Genomic DNA, 26541 nt, shown 5'->3' on the forward strand with positions numbered 1-26541 from the left:
ATACACAAACATGCATATACTGGGGAATGATATTGGGTTTTGTTGTGACTGCTGGCAACTTACTGTTAAATGAACTTGGCTTTGTTTAGTCTGTCCATTCATTCATAGCTTGCAGCTGGAGCTTAATGTACTTATGTTATCTCTGTTGATTGGGCAGTACCTCTGGAGACCTTGCTTCTGTTTGTTGTTCCATAGCCAGGTTGTCCTGTGCTTAGACCAGATGTTGTCCTGTCCTTACTATAAGGTATCTCCTTTTTCCAAAATGTGTCCTCTTCTCTCTGTCTCCTTTATTTTACAATACTTGCTTGATTTCTTGATCATTGGAATGAAGATTGATAGGAAATTATGACTATTGAAGTTAAAGATGACAAGAAATAAACAAGATAATGTAAGTTATGGACAGAAAAAAATGTTTTTTGTTATATAGCTAATGCTTTTTCATGGAATTTTCATGATATAAGACTAGGTATGTGATGGAGAAAGTTCTCTGAACATGGTGGTATTTTAAGGTAAGACAAAAGATAGTAAGCAGATTTTTATCTCAGTATACTGGTGCAAGACAACAGTGGTTGTGTTTGTCCTGGTGATGCTGAGCTGCTGTTGTCTTGCTCCTACTGCTTGCTTACCATTCTTCCTTTCTATCTCATCAAAAATCTGATAATGCCTCTTCTCTTCAGGAAAAACTTTACCTATCACAGAGCTAAATTTTTATTTACAGCAGCATGATAGTTCCATGAAAAGTTCAGTAGAACAAAAAGTGGTGCAAATATTTTCCACTTTGTGACATCAACTCACATTACATATCTTGATTATTCTTATTAATTTTTAACTTTAATACAGTATAGTTAATAATCACTCTTATATCCAATGATTAAGAAACCAAGTGAGTATATTGCAAAAATAAAGTAAGTAGAAGGAAGAGAAGTGAAAACTTGTATAGAGAGGCCAGCATATAGACTCGCCAAGAGACAGGCTGACTGAGCTACATGCCAATCACTCACAGTTATAAGAGCTACTGTCCAATCAGCAATGAGGCCACAATATGTGCTTGAGCTCCAGTTGCAAGCTAGAAATAAATGAACTACTGTGTGACACCTGTTTGTAAAAACTCACTTTAGGAGGTTACAATGGTATAAGTGTCTTTACTTGTACCTGTTCATCCACTTCATTCCTTCTCTCTCTCTCTCTCTCTCTCTCTCTCTCTCTCTCTCTCTCTCTCTCTCTCTCTCTCTCTCTCTCTCTCTCTCTCTCTCTCTCAATTTGCATGGTCATTTTTCTTATTCTATGCATCTATTCCGTTTTCGTAATGCATACAGTATACTGTCATTTCATAAACTCGCACAGTGTTCTTCACCATTCCTGTCTCTGTACAATTTTTTTTTTTTCCTTTTAATAAACATATAATTATTCATTAGACATCATCAGTAACGCAGGCACCTCTCAAATCATGTTTCAACTCTTTCACATATAAAACCTGTAGATCACTGAACATGAATTAAATGTTTATAATTATGCTGTAGGTGTCAGGAATTCTGTGGTTCTAAATCCTTTTGTGAGAACATGATAAAATCTTCCCATCCAATTTTCTTTGTTTTCTTTCTTCACAATGTACATCACTGTATGTTCATAAATACAAAGAGTGTTCCTTATAGAAAGGATGTTAAGCACCAAATTCCAACTTTGAGGATGGAGAAACATTATTACTAATTAGTGAAATGCAATAATTATCAGTGTAAAAAGTTCATACCCTTTACCTTGAGACTACAATATTTAACATAGGAATCAACAAAATGTATTAGTGACTGCTCGTCTTGGTAAAAAAAAAAAAATGCTGGGGTGCAATACAAGTGAGATGCCTGGCAAATTATGTGTTCCTTTGATTCCTTTGCAGAAGCTGGAGGTATTAAGAAAGGCATGTGTAGTTTACTTTGTGTTATAAGAAAAAAAAAAAAAATCACGTGCTTAGTGCCATGAAGATCAAGATCAAGTCATATTGCGTAAAGACTCCCGTTAGAAAAGCAGTTTTTCACGTGATTGTAGATGTAAACACTCCTCCTTAGGGTGCTGAACTGGACGTATCATCCACTCGGGTAAAGATATCAGCTTGAGATTAACCCTCTGAGAGTGAGTTCTTTATTATATTATTAACATTTAATGGTTTGTAAAGTTCCATATTGGTTACATCCCTGTGAAACACGAAAATAGTCTCTCTCTCTCTCTCTCTCTCTCTCTCTCTCTCTCTCTCTCTCTCTCTCTCTCTCTCTCTCTCTCTCTCTCTCTCTCTCTCTCTCTCTCTCTCTCTCTCTCTCTCTCTCTCTCTCTCTCTCAGTATTGTAGCAAGAAGCAGTAGTTAGAATTAGGTCTTCACATAATACTCGTATTTCTCTGTGTTTATACCCGTGTTCACAAAGAGCTTGGTGTTCTGATTGGAAAGTGGGTATTAGAATTCTCACAGGGCCTTGTTGTCCTGTTGAACTATGAGATTAATCCTTCATAGATAGTCACTGTTAGATCTTGTTTAGGTTAGGTTTGGTTCTGTTTTTTGTTGGAAAAAATATATATAAAATAATAAAAAAAAAAAAGTAGAAAATTATTTTGGTATTTCTTGATAAGAAGTCCGTCATCCCCATTCCACCAAAACCCCCCGCTAACCCCCTCTAACAAGCTTGGGGGCCTGTGGGGAATAAAAGCATTAAAAAATCTAAGGAAATTTACCTAAATATTTCGAATTTCCTTAACCTATCCTAGCCCCAAGACCCCTCCTGCTTGGACGTTAATCTAACCTAGCATAACCTAACCTAGCTGGTGGGGCTGTGCCCCCCTGGACCATCCCCCACTAGGACGTTAACCTAACCTAGCATGACCTAACCTAATCTAACCTGACCTAGCATAACCTAACCTAATCTAACCTAACCTAATCTAACCTAACCTAAGCTAGCATAACCTAACCTAGCATAACCTAACCTAACGAGAGACCTCAAAAATTTTGCTGTTATGCCTTACTGGTGTGGTGTGGAGATTCTAAGGGCGATGGAGGTGGGTACAGTTTGGCGGCTTCCTTAATAAACACATGGAACCTCCTCCTTATGTCTGTATATCACTTCTTAACCATTGCTGCTGCTAAATATCTCATATAGTGACTTCATTTCCTGCTGAACACTGGCACTGTTCACTTTTCCTCCCTCCAATGAGTAGCCATATTAACAAATGACAGTGAGCCTCTATCAGAACGCCTGACACGTCTCTAAAACAAATGAAAAGTGTAACTGAACCTACTGTGAAAAGTCGTAATTGGCAGCCTCATGAGTGGCAGGTCATGATTGGAGGGATCAGCTATATAGATACCATGAAATCCTAATATGCCACTACCCACAAATCCCAGCTATAAACAAAAGAAAATCATTTCATTGACTGGTGTAGGGTTCGCTGGACTTAGAAAAATATCAAATTTCTCCACACTCACGAGTGTTATTACAGCCAGACTAGGCACGTGCACCCCCAATTTTTTTACATTTACGGCAAGGTCACTGAACCCTTCTCCATGACATGTGAGTTTTGTGCTTGTAAGTAACACAGATGCGATATCCAGATTAACCATTATTTTATAAGTAAATAAAGTAACATGTCTGATAGAGTTTGCAGATTCCACTCAAAACATCAAAACCTACCAGAAATATATTTTGTCTGCAAGTGTGAAAAGTGTGGTTTTAGAGTGGAGAAGGCAGTACAATCCCACAATTGACTGAACAGTTGTTGCATTTTTAAATTTTTTTTTGTAAGGAGGCTTAAATAAAAAAAGAAAAAAAGCTAATGTGGTACCTTTGGAAGCAGGTAGTAAAAGTAACACAAATCTCTTTTGGTATGCATTTCTAGTATACTGGCATGTCTCAAGGAGCAGTGGGGGATGATGTGGATGGAGTGGTTGCAATCGTGGCTGTTGTATCATCCAAGAAACACAATAGTCATTCACCAAGCCCAGTCAAGGTTGTGGTGCCAGCCAGCCCTGAGTCTGAGGTGGAGGAGGATGGAGTGGCTCTCTTGACTGATGCAGAGTCTCCGGCAGTCAGGGAGAATGGAGATCTGTTTGCCTCTTGTCAGCTCCTAACCAATAGCTTTGAGGCAGGAGATGGTGAGTTTGCATCCATACCCTTCATTGAGTATGATGTCTTATTTTGGTGTTTGTATGTGTTTTTTTTTCTGTCCCTCAATATTGAACATCGCATTATGAGATTTTGGTTTCATTAATGTAGTGATAATGTTTAAGGATGTGAAAGTAGAGAATAAATTGTAAGATGAGAAGTGTTTGAATGAAGTTAAGTGTGTTGGTTGAAAGAGGTATATTGCTTGGCCAGCAGTAATCCATCTTTTCACAAAATATGGACTGCTTGGTGCTATAATAAAGTTTGCACAAGCCTGTGTAGATTAGAAGTTACTAATTCATAAACACTAATGTTCTTATAACTTTGTTTTTACATGTTAAATTTTTGTACCCCATGACCAACATCCTTTATAGTTAAAATGAAAAAAAAAAAAAAAAGATACCCATTATTGTTATTGCAATATTCCTAAATCTAATATAATGAATACAGCTTCAAATTTTGAATTGATAAATCAATCATGAATTATTATTATTATTATTGTTGTTATTTATTTATTTATTTGTTTATTTATTTTTCTCCAGGAATTACTTGGTACAAAGCAGTATTCCTCATAGTCAATGCTGCTCTGGGTGCAGGGCTGCTCAATTTTCCTAGAGCATTCCAGGAAGCTGGTGGAATTCTGTCTGGTAACATCGTTCATGTTGTAAGTAAGCACTGAAATTTGATGTTGCATCAATATGGCCCACTTAGAATTGGATTGTGATTGCAAAAAATTGTAATTTAGTGTAATTTTCTTTTAATTTCCTCAGTTATTTCCTCCTTCAGTTCAGCTTATATGTGTTTGTACATCTGTAATAAACTTCAACTATAAAAAATTATATAACTTTTTAAAATTGAAATTAACTATGAGTCTTTGATTTTCTCTTAGGTATTCAACAAAGGAATAATGCTCTTATCTCTCATTACTAACTACTTACTGTTTCATGATTTGCAGATCTTCACAACACTAGCCTTGGGATCACTCATTATCATTGCAAAATGTGGAAGTGAACGTAACTGCAAAACATATCAGGAGGTAGGTAAACAATAAACTATTGGCACTGTACAAGTGTTGAGAAAAGTTGTAAATGAAATCACAATTTATGTGATAAAATTTTGTTGAAAATTTTGTTGTTCAAGGGTTCTATATTTTGTGGTGTCAAATCCATCCAGTTTAATGTGCTTTTTCTTGTCTTTCTGTTCAGTTAGTTTTAGACATGTGCAGTCTTGGCTGGGGAATGGCAGCTTCTGTATGCATTGCTGTGTACTGCTTTGTCACCTGCATCACCTTCATCATAATAATTGGGGACCAGTTTGATAGAGGTTAGAGTCCATTATGAACCTTCTTTTGTATTTTGGTATTGTATATTTGTCATGAATATATTTACTTGTATTTTTATATATTTAGGATGCCAATGTGTATTAAGTATTACATGTAATTCCAGCATTTGCATCATTTTTGGGGAGTAACTTTTGTCACTCTTGGTACCTGAACCGCAAATTTACCATGACCATCTCGTCGCTGCTGCTGATCTTTCCTTGCTGTCTGAAGAGGATAGATGGTCTTAGGTATATGAGGTAAATGTACATGGTCTCTATTTTTAAAGCCTCTGTATTACAAAAAATACCCTGTTGGAGTGTCATGCTGAAGAAACAAAGCATGTATATTCATACCTACTTTCTTGTACCATGATACTGTATCACAGAATTTATCCTTAATGTCCAAATATTTCCCCACTTCTTAGGAGCACTTTCCAACAAACTATGCCTGCCTGCTATCTGCCTGTCTTTAGTCTATGTGTGTGTCTGTTTCAGTTTACTATTTTTCATCTTGAGGCAGAAAGTGAAATGTTCAGTGTATGTGAGTATGGTAGACATGGTGGATGACCACCAGAGAGGTAGGAGATAAATAGCTGGAGCATGTGATAGGAAAGAATAAGAGGAGGGTGGGAGGAATAGAGTATACAAGAAAGAAATTCAAGGATGGAATGTCACATAAAGATAGACAGACAAGTTGGCATATTCAGGAGACTTCATACTGGTTTTATGTTTTTTATTTATTTTAATTTTTTTTTTTTTTTTTTCCAGCTATATTGGTGTTCTGTCCATATGGTATTTAACAGCCGTAATTATAGCTGAGTTCTATACAGGGGACTATGAGAGAGGACCAATCACGGAGTTCAATGTTTCCTGGACTCAGGTAAGATGCAATTTGAAGTTTATAATGCTCATTTAGTGTACATGTAAAAAAGTAATTTATTCAGTGGAAACTTGGCTGTTGAACGTTTCTGGTCTCAAACAAATCAGTTCCTGAACAAGGTTTCCAAACAAAAGTATGAATTTGCTGTTGGTTTAAAAATTACCAGTAAAGTAACTTCAGTGTGGGACAAAGAAGCCCTGCAGTCAGTTTTTAGACTGAGTAATTCAATGGATCATCAAATGGCAAATGAAAAGTACTACATATTGGAAACAGTAATCAATCATCATTTTAATATTTAATGAATGACAAATAACTTTATACATTAAATAAGAAAAGAATCCTGGAATCATAACATCAGGTAGTATAAAGTCTGGGCAGCATTATTTGAAGGTAGTTAAAATTATGTACCAATGAGTTGAGTGGGTTTATAGTATGTATTTTTGGGATTAGATCAGAGAGGATTGTATCAGGGCTTCATGAATTGCTGGTTTAACCCTTTAGTTAGTACTGCCTACAGTTTTTATCTCTTTATTACAAAAAAAGTAAAAGATATTGAAAAGCTGGAAAGAATGCAATGTGGAATAACTTAATTGATTCACAAGCTAAGAAATATTTTTCTCCAAAGAGAGATTGCAGACAAAATTTATTCAACTTGTAAAAACAAAGAATATGAGCTGATCTGACTGAAATGTTTAGAATATTCAAAGGATTTAATGTGTGTGATTTCTTGACTATTGATTGATAAAAAACAAGACATAATGGCCTCTAGATTATTGATAAAATGAAGCTAAAGAATTTTTGGTGAGTTGATAATATTCAGAACTCTTTAATCTCTGATTTTGTCAATAGCATAACAATTACATCTTCTAAAAATATACTGATTGAGCATCTGTCTGCTTTTGTAGCAAAACACAATTGCATTTGCTCACATGCACATTGGCTTTGTGTCCCTGGATAAGGGATGCCATCCACAACAGTTTCAAAGACCAGTGAGATGGAGATGAGCATTTAGGCCACACACAATCATGTCTTATGTCCCACCATTACCTTTACCTTGTGTACTTATGAAATGTTGCTTTTTTGAGGTTGTTTCTGGATGTATAGCACCTGAAAAGTAGCAATAGTTATTATCTTTATCCAATAAGATCTTCCATATGGTTTGTCCATAGTGTATGGTGTTCCTTTTCCTGCTAGTCCTGTCTCAATGGAATGGTAGATAAGGAGAAACCTTTGTCTCTGCAATTCTGTTTCTCTCATTGTGTGTTAGATAATAGCTATGATTAACCCTGTAATATCTGTTGCTGTGTATTCTTTCTTTGTGTTCCATTGTGTTTCTTTGTGAGTGTGTGATTGGGCCATGTACTACTTTTGTAATTTATGTTCACAGATTTTTGATGTGGTGCCAACGATATGTTTTGGTTACCAGTGTCATGTCAGCTGTGTTCCAATCTACTCCTGTCTCAAGGATCGGAATGCCTCAACTTTCTCAAAGGTAGGTGCTTGGTGTCAACAAAAAGAAAGAATGTATATACTGTAGAAAATTTATAAGTAATTTTGTAACTGCTGTACTTACCCTTGCTCCACGCCACGGAACTCAAGACAGAAAATGAGGCATGCCAAGGGTCATCTGTTAATATAATAAAGTTAACTATCATAATATCAGGACTTGTTAGATAAATATCTATATTTAGTATTACATTATATTAATAAACATTTTTCTTAATATTTCTAGCAAAGAAGAAACAATTGTTATTGAAAACATTGTTCATTTGTAAAAGAATGTTCAGATATTATAGTTTGTGTTCTGATTGGTGAATGTAATCTTCACTCTTGCCTCAGAAAGCAAGTTGCTTCTTCCTTACAAGTGCCTGTCTTTGTGCCACAGTCTTCATGTAATAATTCTCTTTGTTTTGTCAGGAGGTAGTTTTATTGTATTGTGTGGTTATCTGTGTGGTGATTAGTGGACTAAGTTGAATAATGATTTTTAGTTCATCTACAGGCTATTGTCAATTTGTATGAACAGGGTAGCACCATCCTGATATGATACAAAATATTTTCCTCTCATTCTGTGGAAGTGTGTTCGATTCTACATTATATGAAACTCATAATATTAATAACATTGTAGTGGTGTTTATTCAGGTGCATGTGTTGAAGTTGACTATTTGTTTTACTTTCAATTGCCTGTGAGCTTTTACTAATAGGTGAGCTGGTTAGTCCCTCCCACCATACCACAGAAATAATTTTGACTGACTATGAAATTATGCTTTCCAGGCTTGTGTGTCTGCTGTGGTGGTTTGCCTGATGGTGTACACTATATCTGCTAATTATGGCTACCTGACCTTTGGTTCCTTGGTTGATGGTGATGTCTTGTTGTCTTATGATGCGAGCAAAATTCAAGTTCTCCTGGCTGTCATCCTCTTGGCTTTAAAGTCTTGGACAACTTATCCTATTCTCATGTTTTGTGTCAGGTAGGTCTTTTTCGATTCAGACACATGCCACCTGAAAGTACTGCATAACTTGTAATGAACCTTGTCTTATGATTACTTGTGTAAAAGTATAATAAGTATAAGTAGAATTTATATTGACAGTGCTTCAGTAGTGGTCAGCAGTCTGAGTAGTGTGCAAATGTGTCTTGAAAATTTCTTGGTGATAAATTTTTAAATGTATGCCAGAAGTGTAGTGTACTCAAAAGTTCATTCATGACCATGACTCTGATCTGTCTCTGTCACTTGTCCTTGCACTTAGTGACTCACTCTCATTCAAACAATATTTGTCTACTTCACATACGATCGATCTCTCACATTCCTTGCAGTTAATCCCTTCCTTTTTTATCTTGTCTATCATCTAGTGCTTGCTCACTCCACGAAGACATCCAGACCATCTCAGGTTGCTGTTGTCTCTGCTTCTTCTTAATATATTTTATGTCCCTTTCTCATCATGTCGTATCATCTGTGTACACTAATATCTTCACCATCTGTTCCATCCCAAATAGTTGATTCACCTGTTTGAATTTTATATGTATGTCATAATATGTTCTATATCTTGTGTGCAGATGTTAGTGTCAAGACTATCATGCTTTCTATCATCATTAGCATTCTCATCACCACAGATACCCGTATTTTTCCTTTATGGGATAAAGTCATATGTTTGGAGCCTTTTTTCTAAACTAATGGGAATGAGTCATGCATTATGCTAAGTCAATATACTCTCATACACAGGGAAGCAATAGGTGATCTGTACGTTCAACTGCGCAGGATTTCACCTGTGGAGGCAGCCATCTCTGAGCCCAGACGGAGAAAGGTAAGGCTTTGCATATGGAAATGTACTTGGTATAATGTGGATGTATCTGTTTATCTTCTATATATTGCTTATCTTCTATATCCACTCATTATTGAGTAAGCAGTATTTGTCAATGTACTAATTTTTGCTGAGTAATTTGAAGCACACTTGAACTTGCAGAAGGAAGGGAAACAATAAGGGTGAAAGTAGGTCTTGTGGAGTGAGGCTGCAGGAGGGGCATGGGAAGCATGTCATTGGCAAGAAAAGCAATCAACATGGAAATTTTGATAGAAGTTACCAAGAGATTCAATGTTGTGGTGAAGAGAGGTGTTGAAGACAGTTAAACAATATATATATATATATATATATATATATATATATATATATATATATATATATATATATATATATATATATATATATATATATATATATATATATATATATATATATATATATATATATATATATTGGAACTTCGGTTACCGAACGTCTCCATTTTTTAACAAATTGGTTTTCGAACAAAATTTTGAATTCATTACTGCTTCAGTTGCAATAGCATAATTCGGTTTCAGAACAAAGTTACTTGATTTCAATTTTTTTTTTTTTTTTCATGTAGGAGGGACACTGGCCAAGGGCAACAAAAATCCAATAAAAAAAATGCCCAATGAAATGCCAGTCCCATAAAAGGGTCAAAGCAGTAGTCAGAAATTGATGAATAAGTGTCTTGAAACCTCCCTCTTGAAGGAATTCAAGTCATAGGAATGTGGAAATACAGAAGCAGGCAGGGAGTTCCAGAGTTTACCAGAGAAAGGGATGAATGATTGAGAATACTGGTTAACTCTTGCGTTAGAGAGGTGGACAGAATAGGGGTGAGAGAAAGAAGAAAGTCTTGTGCAGCAAGGCTGCGGGAGGGGAGGCATGTAGTTAGCAAGATCAGAAGAGCAGTTAGCATGAAAATAGTGGTAGAAGACAGCTAGAGATGCAACCTTGCGGCAGTGAGAGAGAGGCTGAAGACAGTCAGTTAGAGGAGAGGAGTTGATAAGACGAAAAGCTTTTGATTCCACACTGTCTAGAAGAGCAGTATGAGTGGAACCCCCCCCAGACATGTGAAGCATACTCCATACATGGACGGATAAGGCCCTTGTACAGAGTTAGCAGCTGGGGGGGTGAGAAAAACTGGCGGAGACGTCTCAGAACGCCTAACTTCATAGGAGCTGTTTTAGCTAGAGATGAGATGTGAAGTTTCCAGTTCGGATTATATGTAAAGGACAAACCGAGGATGTTCAGTGTAGAAGAGGGGGAAAATTGAGTGTCATTGAAGAATAGGGATAGTTGTCAGGAAGGTTGTGTCGAGTTGATAGATGGAGGTATTGAGTTTTTGAGGCATTGAACAATACCAAGTTTGCTCTGCCCCAATCAGAAATTTTAGAAAGATCAAAAGTCAAGTGTTCTGTGGCTTCCCTGCATGAAATGTTTACCTCCTGAAGGGTTGGACGTCTATGAAAAGACGTGGAAAAGTGCAGGGTGGTATCATCAGTGTAGGAGTGGATAGGACAAGAAGTTTGGTTTAGAAGATCATTAGTGAATAATAAGAAGAGAGTTGGTGACAGAACAGAACCCTGAGGAACACCACTTTAAATAGATTTAGGAGAAGAACAGTGACCACCTACCACAGCAGCAATATAACGGTCAGAAAGGAAACTTGAGATGAAGTTACAGAGAGAAGGAGAGAAGCCGTAGGAGGGTAGTTTGGAAATCAAAGCTTTGTGCCAGACTCTATCAAAAGCTTTTGACATGTCTAAGGCAACAGCAAAAGTTTCACCAAAATCTCTAAAAGAGGATGACCAAGACTCAGTAAGGAAAGCCAGAAGATCACCAATAGAGTGGCCTTGACGGAACCCATACTGGCGATCAGATAGAAGATTGTGGAGTGATAGATGTTTAAGAATCTTCCTGTTGAGGATAGATTCAAAAACTTTAGATAAGCAGGAAATAAAAGGAATAGGATCGTAGTTTGAGGGATTAGAATGGTCACCCTTTTTAGGAACAGGCTGAATGTAGGCAAACTTCCAGCAAGAAGGAAAGGTAGATGTTGACGGACAGAGCTGAAAGAGTTTGACTAGGCAAGGTGCAAGCATGGAGGCACAGTTTTGGAGAACAATAGGAGGGACCCCATCAGGTCCATAAGCCTTCCGAGGGTTTAGGCCAGCAAGGGCATGGAAAACATCATTGCGAAGAATTTTAGTAGGTAGCATGAAGTAATCAGAGGGTGGAGGAGAGGGAGGAACAAGCCCAGAATCGTCCAAGGTAGAGTTTTTAGCAAAGGTTTGAGCGAAGAGTTCAGCTTTGGAAATAGATGTGATAGCAGTGGTGCCATCTGGTTGAAATAAAGGAGGGAATGAAAAAGAAGCAAAGTTATTGGAGATTTTTTTGGCTAGCTGCCAGAAGTCACGAGGGGAGTTAGATCTTGAAAGGTTTTGACACTTTCTGTTAATGAAGGAGTTTTTTGGTTAGTTGGAGAACAGACTTGGCATGGTTCCGGGCAGAAATATAAAGTGCATGAGATTCTGGTGATGGAAGACTTAAGTACCTTTTGTGGGTCACCTCTCTATCATGTATAGCATGAGAACAAGCTGTGTTAAACCAAGGTTTAGAAGGTTTAGGTCGAGAAAAAGAGTGAGGAATGTATGCCTCCATGCCAGGCACTATCACCTCTGTTATGCGCTCAGCACACAAAGACGGGTCTCTAACATGGAAGCAGTAGTCATTCCAAGGAAAATCAGCAAAATACCTCCTTGGGTACCCCCAACTAGCAGAGGCAAAACGCCAGAGGCACCTTCGCTTAGGGGGATCCTGAGGAGGGATTGGAGCGATAGGACAAGATACAGATACGAGATTGTGATCGGAGGAGCCTAATGGAGATGAAAGGGTGACAGCATAAGCAGAAGGATTTGAGGTCAGGAAAAGTTCAAGAATGTTAGGCGTATCTTAAAGACAGTCATGAATACGAGTAGGGTGTTGCACCAATTGCTTTAGGTCATGGAGGATAGCAAAGTTGAAGGCTAGTTCACCAGGATGGTCAGTGAGGGAAGAGGAAAGCCAAAGCTGGTGGTGAACATTGAAGTCTCCAAGAATGGAGATCTCTGCAGAAGGGAAGAGGGTCAGAATGTGCTCCACTTTGGAAGTTAAGTAGTCAAAGAATTTCTTATAGTAAGAGGAGTTAGGTGAAAGGTATACAGCACAGATAAATTTAGTTTGAGAGTGACTCTGTAGTCGTAGCCAGATGGTGGAAAACTCGGAAAATTCAAGAGCGTGGGCACGAGAGCAGGTTAAGTCAATGCGCACATAAACACAACATCCAGCTTTGGATCGAAAATGAGGATAGAGAAAGTAGAAGGGAGCAGAAAAGGGGCTACTGTCAGTTGCCTCAGACACCTGAGTTTCAGTGAGGAAAAGAAGATGAGGTTTAGAAGAGGAGAGGTGGTGTTCTACAGATTGAAAATTAGATCTTAGACCACAAATGTTGCAGAAGTTAATGAAAAAAAAGTTGAGGGGTGTGTCAAGACACTTAGGGTCGTCGACAGAAAGGCAGTCCGACCTGGGGACATTTATGGTCCCCTCCCCAGATGGGGACTCCGAGACTGATGTATGAGTTGCTATGATGATTTTGAAATTTTTGAATGAAGGGTGTGTGTGTTATTAGGTAGTTGTAGTTTTGTGTGGAGGAAGAGAGTTGTCTTTAGAGGGTAGGCTGTGACTGCCCCCTTGTGTTGTGAGACACAAAGGGAAACGTTCAGTGAGGTCACAGCTGGGTTTAATGATAAGTTTACAGTACCCCCTGAACAGTGCTTTAGACCTCACTGGGAATAATTATTGTTTCAACAGGTGTCTACTGCCTCCTCCTCCTTAAAAGATGCAGCAAAAGCTGGCATTTATTATTATTTTATAGTTTCTCTAAATATTTACTTTGTTTTTGTATATTTGGAGGAGGGACAAAATGTAAGACAGTAATTCAATCTTTGGAATGAGGTAAATGTGATCCTGTTGAAAAGCCTCTATGTGAACAAATAATTTTTGATGCTTAGGAGGCCACCTGTGGCTCTCTCAATGACCCCCAATGCCATCACTGCTGCACAATTGTATTTTTTCCAGTAGCTTTTCCCAGCAGCAGTTTTATGATGATCTTCATTTTGGCAGTAAGTGGGTTGCTCCTTTCTGTTTCCTTCTGTAAGGCTTCCCTCACTAGATTGGTGACAAAGAGAATACCTGCATGGTCTAAACAATAACTTCTGATGAGTTCTGTGTTACTAAGTTTATTCAGTACATCCTTTCTGGATAATCAATTTGTGTGCTGGAGATGTGAAGCAGCCTTCTTGACTGTGGGAACGTCTATCATATGTTGCAAAGACACGGTAGACTGGTGTCTGGGAACGGATTAATCCATTTGATATTGATTCCTATGGGGAGAATAGTTTTGGTTTTTTAACATTTCAGATTTCTAATGGCATTCAGGAACAAATTAAGTTCTAGAACTGAGGTTCCATTATATATATATATATATATATATATATATATATATATATATATATATATATATATATATATATATATATATATATATATATATATATATATATATATATATATATATATATATATATTTATATATATATATATATATATATATATAGTATGTGTGTGTGTGTGTGTGTGTGTGTGTGTGTGTGTGTGTGTGTGTGTGTGTGTGTTATCTATCCCTATGTCTAGTTGTAAGTCTACTCATCCATCAACAGTTTTCCTAATTCCAGGGGTGGGGGAGAGGTTTATTTTCATTGTACAAAATTCACAGGAAAAATTGCATGGTGCATTAGAGGGATAGTGATGGTGCACAATATGAGAATTACTGATATATTTGCTGTATATGTCTGTATGGATAGTAATGAAGAACTTATTCTTCCATAGATAATTGCACTGCTGTTGTGGGCTGCTTCTATATTGATGGCTTTATTCACTCCAAATATTAATATTGTTGTGAAGTTGCTGGGCAGTCTTGCTGCCATATTCATCTTTGTCTTCCCTGGTAAGTTTACCAAAAGTATTGTTTTCTATAGTTTGTGGTTTATTGGAGTTAACATATTGTGTTCTGTGCTTTTTTTATCCCTGTCAGCAGAGCTGGTTTTAGGTACCAGCAATTTTAAGATATAAAAATATTCCGTCCTCATAGGACACTTTTGGGCCCATTAATTCCATTAAACATAATTGTGCAGCCTGATGAGCTATTATTAGCTGACAAAAGCTGACCTATGTAAACATTAAACTTGCCTTTCAAAATGAAGACAACAACTCATGGTGGATACTTCCAAGCAATATGCTGTCATTTCTTTATAGAGGTTGTCTCACATGATGTAGATCTCAGACATCATAATGATTATTATATGATAGTAGACTTTTCAGTATAACATTTTTGTATCAGCATTTTCAGGTTACTACAGTCTTAGTTATACATTGTAAGAATAAACAAGTATCTCTCTCTCTCTCTCTCTCTCTCTCTCTCTCTCTCTCTCTCTCTCTCTCTCTCTCTCTCTCTCTCTCTCTCTCTCTTCTCTTTTCTCTTTTCTCTTTTCTATCACATCAGGAATGTTCCTGCTCCAGGAAGTACTAGGCAAGCGTGGAAATCTCATTCCCTTCACCTGGAGTCGGAGAATGCTGGTAGGTGTGGCCATGTTCTACGTGGTGGTGGGAATGTTTGCCTTTGGCTTGGCTTTCACTTTGGGAGTGAGGCATATCATGCACCCTGATAGTAGTCAACCCCTCTGTAAATAATATTGTATTTAGGAATTAGAAACAATTTTATTTTAATAGTTTTAGTTTCTTGTTTGTTGCTCACTGATGCTTATCAGCCATTCAGTCACTATGTGATTGAAAACATATTTTATATATCCTAAGTTTTTAATTATTTGTTTTAGTTGATTGAATAAGGTTTTAGAAAATTGTAATTGGTTGTAGTGCATGGAATAAGGTTGTAAGATTTTCAATTGGTTGTAGTGTATTTTAATTAGGCCCTAAAAAATTGAAGGACAAAAATAGCATTAGTATTTTAAGTAAAGAAATACTGGTTGAATATATCTCACATGATCAGGCAGAGCCAAGAATCCAAAGCAGATTCTCATAGCCTTTGATGATTTCCAACTGCCCTCTTATAGTAACAAGTATAGTATTATTTGTATGTAATGTAATGTTAAGGCCTTGTATTTAAATAATTTATTTTGCTTTGTACTTACATACCTTAGGGGGATGGAATTAAAAACAAAGTGCAGCAGAGGAGGGGGTGAAGGGTAAATGAGCCATATGAGGTTATACATAGGAATGTTTATTTCTGTTATGGACAAATAGTTCTCTGGACTTATGTCCAGAGAATGTATTCCTAACTTTTTGTTGAGATTGAGGGTCAGGTTGTATACTTCAATGAAATTGGGTTGTAAGATGAAAATCTGAATGAGTATTGGAAGTTGTCTATGAGTGAGAGTGCATCTTTAAATGAGACCATCTGAGTGGTCAGGATGTACAGTATTTAAGTGTAGAAAGAGAAATTAGGGCAGTATGTGGGAGGGTATGATTGTGTATACAGAGTTTGATAAAAGTTATAGCAGAGATCTGGGTAGATATGACAGTATGGTCATATCTCTGAGGCAGTAAAGGCATACTGGGTGGATGAAGAGTGAAGAGTTTGTAAAAAAAGCAAAGAGCAAAGTTGAAAGTGTTCATAGGAGAGAGCCACTTGGAAAGTGAAAGATTTAGGCAAAGGAGTACTGGTGTGAAAGGAGTGTTGGCTGAGGCCAAGCGTTTGAACAAGCAAGGATGGAGTGTTTAGGTAGGGAGAAAGTCTCCTTGAGGGAGCAAGGTATCAGTGAGAGACGTATGCATCCATAGAGATTTTCTTTACATAAGTTGAAGTCTATGACCATAGTCTATTTCATAATGATTGGCAGAAAAGGTAAATGGATAGCAGTTTATGTCAGAGATACTTTGAAATGAGTTGATAATTTAGTGAAATCAAATGATAATGGAAATGTAAAGTTCTTTGTTAAAAGTATGGAGTTTTAAGTTGTGTTAGTGTAGTTTGTAATGTTAAAACAAGAAAAATACTTTATTAAAAAGTGGGATGCATCACTAGTGGAATGATTCATAAGAATTTTTTGAAAATTAAGTACAGTTTAAATATAGTTTACTATCAAGAGGGTTATTGGTTCTCACCTGGAGCTGTGATAATATATATAGTACTGTGAATCCTGACTGATCATGTCAATAGTTTATCTAATCATATTGCCTAAGATCTGGTCAAGTTAGATTTATTTTATAGTACAGAAAGATATTGCATGATTTATATTGTTGAGATTGACTTTGTATTAGATTTTTATTGAGATGATTTCTATTTTTCATATCTAATACTCATGATACAGGTTTGTATGGTAACCCTTGCATTTGGTGAGCTCAGAATGAAACTAGATGTATTTTCACTATGGCCATAATGTCAGTTTGTACTCTTAAAAAGCAAACCAAATGAAAGTGGTGAAGTGGGAGAGTAAATCTGTGTTATCTTATAGATTGATAGATTATACCTTGAATTGTCTGGAATACAGACTAACATTAAGAATCTATCCTGTGAACTTTGGGTATCAGTCATAAAACCTGTATTTTATTATAGTTTTCTACTTATACTAATTTAATTTTGTATTGATCATTAATACTCTATAGAAATAAGCATGAAAATTATAAGAATATTATATAATTTAACTGAGAAGTCTGTCGAGTCTGAGGCAGTTTTACCTCTAAAAATTAAAACCATTCTACATGTGCACACTGCTACAGCCATCAGTAATTGTAACTGGTAAGTGAGATTAAACTGTGATTTCTTATAGTTATCTAACAGTATTGTTCAAGTTTAGGCATTAATGTTATGATATGTCTATTTTTACATTTTTTGGCAAGAACTTTTACATGTTAAAGAAAAAAAATTGAAGGCTGTAGCTGAAATAAATTTAGAAATGCACTGGATATTTTATTTGCTTGCATAACTCATTGTAGAGTGTGTTAAACTGAATTCAAACTATGACTTTACTTGGCAGGTGAGGTTCCTTCCCATTATCTTCTACAGTTTTCAGTTACTTAAGCTAAGAACCTCAATCTTGAAAGAAAAGAAAAGAAAAAAATGGTTGATCATAGCTTATACAGAGGTAAGCATTTTTTTTTTTTTATGTAGGAGGGGCACCTGCCAAGAACAACAAAAAATGAAAAAAAAAGGCCCATTGATGCGAGAGTCCTTGAAAAGGGGTGAAAGCATCAATCAAAAATACAGGATAAGTGTCTTGAAACCTTCTTGAAAGAGTTCAAGTCATAGGAAGGAGGAAATACAGAAGTAGGCAGGGAGTTAGCCAGAGAAAGGGATGAATAATTGAGAATACTGATTAGCTTTTGCATTAGAGAGTGGACAGAATAAGGGTGAGAGAAAGAAGAAAGTCTTGTGCAGTGAGACCGCTGGAGGAGGAGAGGCATTCAGTCAGCAAGATCAGAAGAGCAATTGGCATGAAAATAATGATAGAAGATAGCAAGAGATGCAACATTGCGGCGATGAGAAAGAGGCTCAAGACCGACAGAGGAGAGGAGTTGATAAGAAGAAAAGATTTTGATTTCATCCTGTTAAAAAGAACACCATGAGTGGAACCCCCCATTTATGTAAAGCATACTCCATACATGGACGGATAATGCTCTTATAGAGAGTTACCAGCTGCGGGGGGATGAGAAAAACTAGCGCGGACTACTCAGTCTAACTTTATAAAAGCTGTTTTAGCTAGAGATGAGATGTGAAATCTCCAGTTTAGATTATAAGTAAAGGACAGACTGAGGATGTTCAATGTAGAATAGGGGACAGTTGAGTGTCATTAAAGAAGAGGGGGGTTGTTGTCTGGAAAGCTGTGTCGGGTTGACATATGAAGGAATTGAGTTTTTGAAGCATTGAATAAGTTTGCTGTCCCAACCAGAAATTTTAGAGCTATCAGAAGTCAGGCGTTCTGAGGTCTCCCTTCATGAACTGTTTACTTCCTGAAGGGTTGGACGTCGACAAAAAAGAAGGGGAAAAGTGTAGGGTGGTATCATCAGCGTAGGGGTAGATACAAGAAGTTTGAAGGTGATGAGAGAGATGCGAAGTTTAAGAGATCTAGTAGATGACGTGGAGGCAGGTTAAAGGTCTACATCCTGGCATTTTCTGATGGTAAATTGGGTAGATTAGTAATAGAATCCGTGGTATGGAAATGCAAGCCAAAGGGTACTATAATTAGCTGTGTGGATGCTTAAAAAAAAAAAAAAAAGAGCAGAGAGGGAGTGTTCAAGAATATTAAGGTGTTTGAAGAATAGTCGAGTAAAAGAAAAGATGATAAACTGTAGTTGATGATAAGATGAATCTGAAAAGTTTGGAAGACATCACATTTTACAAGACAGTCGCTCTCCAGTCAGGGTACTTTAGCTGTTACTGAAAGCTTTATCGAAGACCAAAATTGCCATTCTTTGAAAGTCACGTCAAACTAGAGTTGAAATAAAGGTAATTGCTTATTTGAGATCGTTTTATTCTGAGAAAAAAAATTAATGTCATTTCAAAAGTATCGTATATCCTGTTGAAAATATTAATCTGCCCACTTTCTAAGCTTACGTCGTTAATTCATCGCGTGGTTGTGACGTACGAAAAAAGTAGATACAGTCAAATGGAGTCTTATTTATAAGTTTGGTAGGTTGCCCCCCATCCATGCAGTGAAAGGATCTGTAAAATCGGTGCATCGTTGTTTGCTACGGCGCGGATTCCTTCTCGGCGGCGGGACTCTCGTCAGTTTTCACTTCGACATTACGTGTGCTCATATTTGATTAATATTTATTTCCGATAAATTAAAAATGAAAGTAGCTCAGTTTATGACATGACATTTCTGGATAACGTTGGGCAACTGAGTTTGAATTGTTGTTACCGCCAAAGATTCCAAAAGCCTGTTGACTCCCACTTCCTGGCGCCAGCATTGTGAGACCCCATTTGTTGAGAGATCCATGGAAGTTATGCCTTTTGTGTCGTGCCCGAGCGACCCAGCAAGTGCCTGGGTGTTCACTAAACCTTAGAACAGTGACTTATGAATAATGTAATCACCTGAAGGTCGAACCCCGGGAGACAAGCAGGAAAATAACACCTTAGTCTTCCGGTGTCCTCACACAAACTCAGGAGAAGTAACATTTTGAAGTGACTTTAATGCATTCCTAAGCTTAAGATTTAACTGTTTTGCACTATTTGTCAACCAAGATATACCCACCAGAGCTTGATAACAGCAGAAATTGGTGTATTGTCCGAAATGGAAATTAAGGTAGTGCTTTTAATGGACAGCGCGCATGGACAAAAAGAATCACTTCACTGTAACGTAAACATGCGTGACCCCAAAACAAAATCTCCACACATGTGTTGTACAGTGAGTATTAACCATCATAGGTGCATAATTTAGCTGCTTCATGAGGAGCTGCAATTGGTAAGATTAATCTTTTTCTTTGTTGATGTGTCCATTCCACTTAGTTTCCGTTTCATTGGCCACCATAAATGTACTAGGGGTATGATAACCAGTGTTGCTCATGTGACGCTTATTTAACTTGTCAGTATGATGTATGGTGTTCAAGTATTGTGTTTATCCCGTAACTCCGATCTTTCGGCTACTGCTGTAAAGGATCGCCACAGTCGACCTAGAACCATCCGTCTCCACCGTACTGTTTTCCATCTTCTTGTTCGATGAAAATTTAGATTATGCTAATGATGAGAAATTAAAGTTTATCATGGTTTTCTTCATTATATACTCGTACAATATATATATATATATATATATATATATATATATATATATATATATATATATATATATATATATATATATATATATATATATATATATATATATAAGGTGTACAAGTATGAATAAGAATTGGGGAAACCTGTGGCGTCCGTGCCTCAGATGATTACATATCTTCTTTGATCTAACATTTTATATGCATTTTTACATTATGACATTCACGTGTAACCACGCCCGCGAATCCGGTAATTGGTACACACAATTGCATAAAGGATGTTACGATCCAAGGAATCTGCCACCCTAGATGTTTGGATAACACTTGCGGCTATGTTGCTGTCACATTGGCCTCTAAATTAAATAGTCTAAGTATCTTGGTGGTTTGGCCGAAGCTTCCCGCTATGCAGATCTGACGTCTGTTGCACTCCGCAATTGCTACATCTCGTCTCCGATGTTCGATGTAATATTGATAATTATAAAATAGTACCATAAGAGTGCCTAACATTGTTCCATTACACACCCACCAGAATTACTACTTTATTATTTTCAGATATGAAATAGTTTCTTTATGCTATATAATTTTTCACCCGTTGACTAAATTTGCCATTGGTAGAGAATCGTTGGTTTAGGCAAGGAAAGACAGCATCACTGCTTCATTATAATATTCTTTTTTTTTTTATCTTTAAGTATTTATTTGTTATAGTTAGTGAGTTGGTTTATTTTTTATTAATTTGTTCATCTATTTATTTATCAGCTAGTATATATTTATTTATTGATTAGTACCTATATACACAAATTGCCGACCTTAGTAATCATGTTCCTTGTTACTGGATAAACAAACTGTGACGGTTCGACGGACTGACGCGACTCTTAGTAAACAAAAAGTGTATAATCTGTGAACATGAAATAACTCCTGAAGATATGAGAACTTACTATCAAGTCTTTAAATCACGATCCCAAAAATGGCAAATATGAATGCATCTCTTACCAAAATAAAAATCGGAGGTGTAATATTATCTCATCATGACGTCTTCCTTTGTAAACATGACAGGTAACACTGAGAGTACCAACCAAGGAACGTATACTTAGGTAGAATCTTTGGTACCATCCGTCCGATACACATCTCGTGCGTGGAAAGCGCAGTTTCAGAATCAAGATCAAGACCAGGGTTCGAATATGCATCTTTAATGCTATCTTTCGTAATCTTTATGTTCCATCGTAGGGCCTAAAAAAAAAAGGATAAAATAAATTGGAATAAAAAAAAAGATGAAAACTTACTAAAGGATTCATATTACCCTAGGATTTAATGTAATGCATATATTTTCTTTAGGTTTGATAGAATTCCGAAACGTCGCATTGATTAAAGATTTATATGACAAGATCAGTGTCTTGATCTTCAATAGGTAACGGTGCCATTATTTCAAATTTACCGTATGACGTAATAATAAGACTGTATGAGATTCGCGGAAGTGTGAAGGAGAATGCTTGTGGGGCGTGATAATGAGTGAGTGATGTGTGGGTGCCTTGTCTCGGCTTACCACTTCACGGAAGGATATCGGCGTGCTATTGACGTAGATAGATAAAGTTCTCGTAAACTGATAAGAATTGTTTTCATGAATTTTATTTCTAACACTTTCTTGCGATAACTGATAACTAATATTACTAAACAGAAAGCATGGAAGAAATCAGAGTAAATTCTGGGTCATATTAATGAGAGAGGAGAGAGAGAGAGAGAGAGAGAGAGAGAGAGAGAGAGAGAGAGAGAGAGAGAGAGAGAGAGAGAGAGAGAGAGAGTTTATTTAGGTGTTCAAATGTTTTACATTGTTATTGTTAGAGGAGATAAAAAAAAAGAGGGAACATATCTGAGTAGAATATTAAAATGTTTTATAAATCCAGAGAAGACTAAAAGGGAAGGCATTTGATTGGGTTTTCGATTTCTTATAGTCTGAAGAAATTAAAGGCAAGACAGTTGATTAGTTTCTTCAAATGTCTTCTATAATTAAAGGACATTAAAGGAGAAGATATGTATATTAGGTTACTGGAATGTTTTGTGTAAGAAAGACATTTGATTAGAGTATCCAGATATCTTGTATAATTGTAGATTAAGAGGAGAATATATGTAAGCCATTGTAATGTTTTGTAGTTAGAGGGTATGAGCAGGGAGGCTATTTGATCGCGCTATAAGATGACCGATCTGTACCTCCCACACTGTACAATTCAGGGACAAAGAAGGGGGGAACGTCCGGGTGGGTTGCAACATCAGCGTACCAAGACTATCCGGTGTAGAGTTTGTCTTCGAAACTTGATTTATGAAGCAATGAGAGGCATCGTTGTCAGGGCTTATCGTGCATGATCTAAGAGAACTTAATGTGTAGTTGTTAATTAACTGCCTTAAAGAGATTTGTTCTTTATCAGTCATCACTGTTACTGAACACTATTGTAGCTGTTAAGTAAGATGTTTGTATGTAGAAACAGTTCCGCATTCGGGGAGGCAATATCGCCACCTTCACAAGCACAGAAGTTCATCACACCCGCCCGGCACCGCCCTCATTAAAGTGCTTCGGCCGAGACTTCCTTTTATCAGAATCCAAACAAATCTCTGCCAAGCCCACGTATGACCGCCACGCCACCTGACACCCGCGCCCGCTGCTGCCCGGTGATCCACGCCCTCTTACGACCATGGGGGATATACAGACCCAGAGATTGTGAAGCTTACAGACAAAATACTGAGGGAGGGGCTGCTCAAGTGTTTGTCTTAACAGCTCATCTCTGGCCGTGCGTTTGATGGTCCATTCGACCTCCCGCGAAGCTCAGCCCCACAAGGCGTCATTACTTGGCGGGCCGTGAGTCAGCTGCAGTTACGTTTCGTCTGTTGTGAGTCACTGTTCACTTCCTGGTGCTTGGAGGTTACGGCGTAAAATTTCCCCGGTGTTGGGTTAGGCCAGGGACTTGTGACCAAAGCTTTGTTCCTTGGAGTGTATGCCTCTGCAGGTGCACGTGTTTATTATGAAGGAGGGTGTCTTTATGTGGGTGCTGTGAGTGCACTGTTGAATGGGCGGATGCTTTGCCGGATTAGAAAAGTGGCGAAGTACAATGTGCTATTTGTGTCGCTACGCAGAACCACTGTGGCCAATACGCAAGTCTTTGAAAAACACGCTGCTGCATTTTGGAGGTCGTCTAGTTACCGCTTGTCGTGAGGTGCCTTGTTTTGATTCGTGGAGACATGGATGTATCGAGGAAGTTTATGAGAAAGACCTATTGTTTTTCATATCTTGTTGTCGACACTTAATGACCTCAACGGAGTGCGCCATTAGGGCTGTGGACGCGCAGCACCATAAGGTAAGGAAGTTGTCGTCTTAAGTTTGGGACCATATTTTTAAACGTTTTGGAGTCTTATGTTTGTCGAGCTTCTGTGTTGCACGATCTTTTTGCTTCCCAATTACTTACTTATTTTCTTTTAAGAGACACTTGTGGGTTCAAGAAACGCGATGGGTTTCTTTCTACATTCTTCCTTTCCTCTTCATTTCTTTCTTTTATCTTTCTTCCTCCTTCATTTCTTCCTTCTATCTTTCTTCTTTCATTCTTGTTGTCATGTATTTTTCCTTCTTTTGCGTTTCACTCCTTGGTGTTCCTTGAGTTGAAACATACTGATTACTTGTAACAGACTCCGGTGAAAGTGATTCGGGTTTTCAAGGTGTTATAGTGATAGTTGAACACTCTTGAGGACCCGAATGATCACCTCAGTGACCTTTGAAAGTATTCGTATAGCTTTAAAGAGACCCCGAAGCGTTTCAAAGTACGTGCCATGTTTGTGTAGATCGCGGTGAAGTGCAAAGTGTTTCTTTCTCGTCTTGGTGGTGCCTCGACAACAAGGGCATGTCATGGGCTAGAATTATGACACAAAGAGAGAGAGAGAGAGAGAGAGAGAGAGAGAGAGAGAGAGAGAGAGAGAGAGAAAGGAATGCTACTTCGGTGACAAATGACCATGAACCAGGGTCGAACTCGTAACCTTACTCGGTGCTGGGTGTTGGGTGTGGTCAAGAGGGACTGGGGGAGGGGGATGTGTGGGAAGGCTTGTCAGAGAGAGAGAGAGAGAGAGAGAGAGAGAGAATTGTTGCTAAATTTCTCGCTGGGTTTCTTATGTCTTATCTTAACGCTGTTCGAGTATTCCTGTCCCGAGTTACGAAATTTTTTAGGCTCTCGTAGCTATTTTGAAGTCACAGAGATTTCGTCTTTTCATGGGCTTTTTTTTTTTTTTCCCGCATTAATGATACAGAATCCTTGCTTAACCATTTAACTTTTATTTGACACATCTTTCCTTTAATGATTATTAACCCTTCTGAGGCATTTTTCTTCTTCTATAGCTACCTCTAAACGTTCTACCGGCTAGAAACTGCAAAATCTATTCTTTTTGTCCCTTTCCTTGTTTTACACGTTTATAATGATTTCATACATTGCTTTTAGTGGCGAAAATTCTTGCATATCGCAGGGAAAGGGTTGACTGTTACCTGAATCATGAAGACACACACCCTTCAACTCTCCAACAACTCTTACTCGAGATGAGCCGCCGAAGCGTTTGAAAATGTTTTTATTTATTTATTTATTTGCCTATTTCTGTATTTAAATAAAGGGGCATAGGGCAACAAAAAAAAAAAAAAGGCTAAAAAATGGCCCTTTGAAATTGCCAGTCCTCAAATAGTGTACTAAAAAAAGGTTTTCAAAATTGATGAAGTGTTTTGAAATCTTGCTCTCGAAACAGTTCAGCTCAGCCAGTACAGTCCTTTGGTTACAAGACACCAGTATTAACACATTACTGCCACCAGACGAATGAGTGTGACTGCGTAAATATGACGAATCTCAGAGTGAATGTATGTCAATCAACAAAGTATTGATTCATGAAGGGCGTCTCTGCCACGAGTGATAAATATAATGGTGGTCTTGTTTCGTTGTGCTTTGTTACACTTAAGGATACATGAGTGTTTGTGTTTATCCACGCTTGAAGTTTAGTTACTTAGCTGCGTGTAGAACGAGGCTCCACGTGCATTGCTTTAGTCAAATTGAGTGGATGTAGCGATGGGAAAAAAACAAACAAACAAAAAAACAAAAACAAAACTGATACTGTCAATGCGAAAATTAATGAAAGAAACTACGAAAACAATAAAAATCAAGGAGTGAAACAATAAATATGAGAGTGACCAGTCAATGCGCGGCTTGCAAACTCGCCCTTCGGTTTGAGCGGTTCAGCTTGTAGTGAACAGACTGTATGAGTGGTTACCGAGTTGTCATTGTTTAGAAGACCAGTGAAAGTGTTCCGTGTAAATAGGTTTTGTTATCTGATACTTGTATTCTGAAGCAATTAATTTAAGTAGTCTGCCGCTTATTTATGTTTTATGTATACTTGGTCCTTTAGTTCACTTTTCGTTCTTTCTTGGTTCTTTAGTTTACTTTTCTTTTCGTTCTTTCTTTATTTCTTTTTTTTACCTAGTGACTTTTATTTAAGATGTTGAAATTGTAGTTGGGAGTAGGGAAGGAGAAAATGAAGAAAGATGAAGGAAGGAATGTAGGATGTAAAGGAGGAAGGAAAAGGGAGGACATAATAGAAAGAGGGAGTGGATAAAAAAAGGATGAAAGAAGGAAGTAACTAAGGAAAGTAAAGAAGGAAGAATTTCTATTTATTTATCTATTTATCTTATGTTTTATTTTTTACTGCTTTACTTTTGGACAAACACAATTGTAGCTTGAGGAGCCGCGAGGAGGCTGCGTGGGGTGTGTCATCCCCTGAGCCACCTAAGTGCGGCCCTAACCTGACTTTCTTATATGATGCACGAGTTTCCCTCCCCGCCTTGTCTCCCGGCATCAAAAATCACTAACCTCCTTTCCGCGCGGGACTGGTCAATGACGCCTTATGGGCCATTCGTTACGCAAATTGTTATTGAGCGTCCAGCGGCCGCGTGAACTGTATGGGAAATCTATGGCGGTTCGGGTAAGGAATGGTGATCTCCATAACAATCAGAGAGCCGAGCCACCACACACCCCGCGCCTGAGTCTGCCACGGCTA

The 26541-nt window shown here is 37.6% G+C and overlaps 1 protein-coding gene and 1 long non-coding RNA gene across 3 annotated transcripts in view; both read left to right on the forward strand.

Annotated features, from left to right (window-relative positions):
• Nucleotides 1-1575: 1575 nt before the first annotated feature.
• Nucleotides 1576-17671, forward strand: LOC135110996 (sodium-coupled neutral amino acid transporter 7-like). Of its 2 annotated transcripts, none has more exons than XM_064023838.1 (12): nucleotides 1576-2090; nucleotides 3874-4129; nucleotides 4682-4803; nucleotides 5095-5175; nucleotides 5345-5462; nucleotides 5585-5717; nucleotides 6228-6339; nucleotides 7727-7831; nucleotides 8611-8807; nucleotides 9558-9639; nucleotides 14584-14701; nucleotides 15257-17671. In XM_064023838.1, the coding sequence occupies exons 2-12, from the start codon at nucleotides 3883-3885 to the stop codon at nucleotides 15442-15444; spliced, it is 1503 nt and encodes a 500-aa protein (XP_063879908.1). In that variant the 5' UTR covers nucleotides 1576-2090; nucleotides 3874-3882; the 3' UTR covers nucleotides 15445-17671. The 2 variants fall into 2 exon arrangements, with proteins under 2 accessions (XP_063879908.1, XP_063879907.1); XM_064023837.1 differs by having other exon boundaries at nucleotides 1885-2124.
• Nucleotides 17672-22800: 5129 nt separating this feature from the next.
• LOC135111318 (uncharacterized) overlaps nucleotides 22801-26541 on the forward strand; it is a 63809-nt gene continuing 60068 nt past the window's right edge. The window contains exon 1 of the long non-coding RNA XR_010273695.1: nucleotides 22801-23822. This is a non-coding gene — a long non-coding RNA (uncharacterized LOC135111318). The remainder of the gene's footprint in view (nucleotides 23823-26541) is intronic.

This window comes from Scylla paramamosain, chromosome 21, assembly GCF_035594125.1.
Source record: "Scylla paramamosain isolate STU-SP2022 chromosome 21, ASM3559412v1, whole genome shotgun sequence".
Taxonomy (NCBI): Eukaryota; Metazoa; Arthropoda; class Malacostraca; order Decapoda; family Portunidae; genus Scylla; species Scylla paramamosain.

Bases quoted from the DNA above. Each gene is read 5' to 3' on its own strand.
- LOC135110996 (XM_064023838.1), top strand. From the start codon at position 3,883: ATGTCTCAAGGAGCAGTGGGGGATGATGTGGATGGAGTGGTTGCAATC. The intron at 4,130-4,681 runs GTGAGTTTGCAT...ATTTTTCTCCAG, and splicing joins TAGCTTTGAGGCAGGAGATG to GAATTACTTGGTACAAAGCA. The intron at 7,832-8,610 runs GTAGGTGCTTGG...TATGCTTTCCAG, and splicing joins ATGCCTCAACTTTCTCAAAG to GCTTGTGTGTCTGCTGTGGT.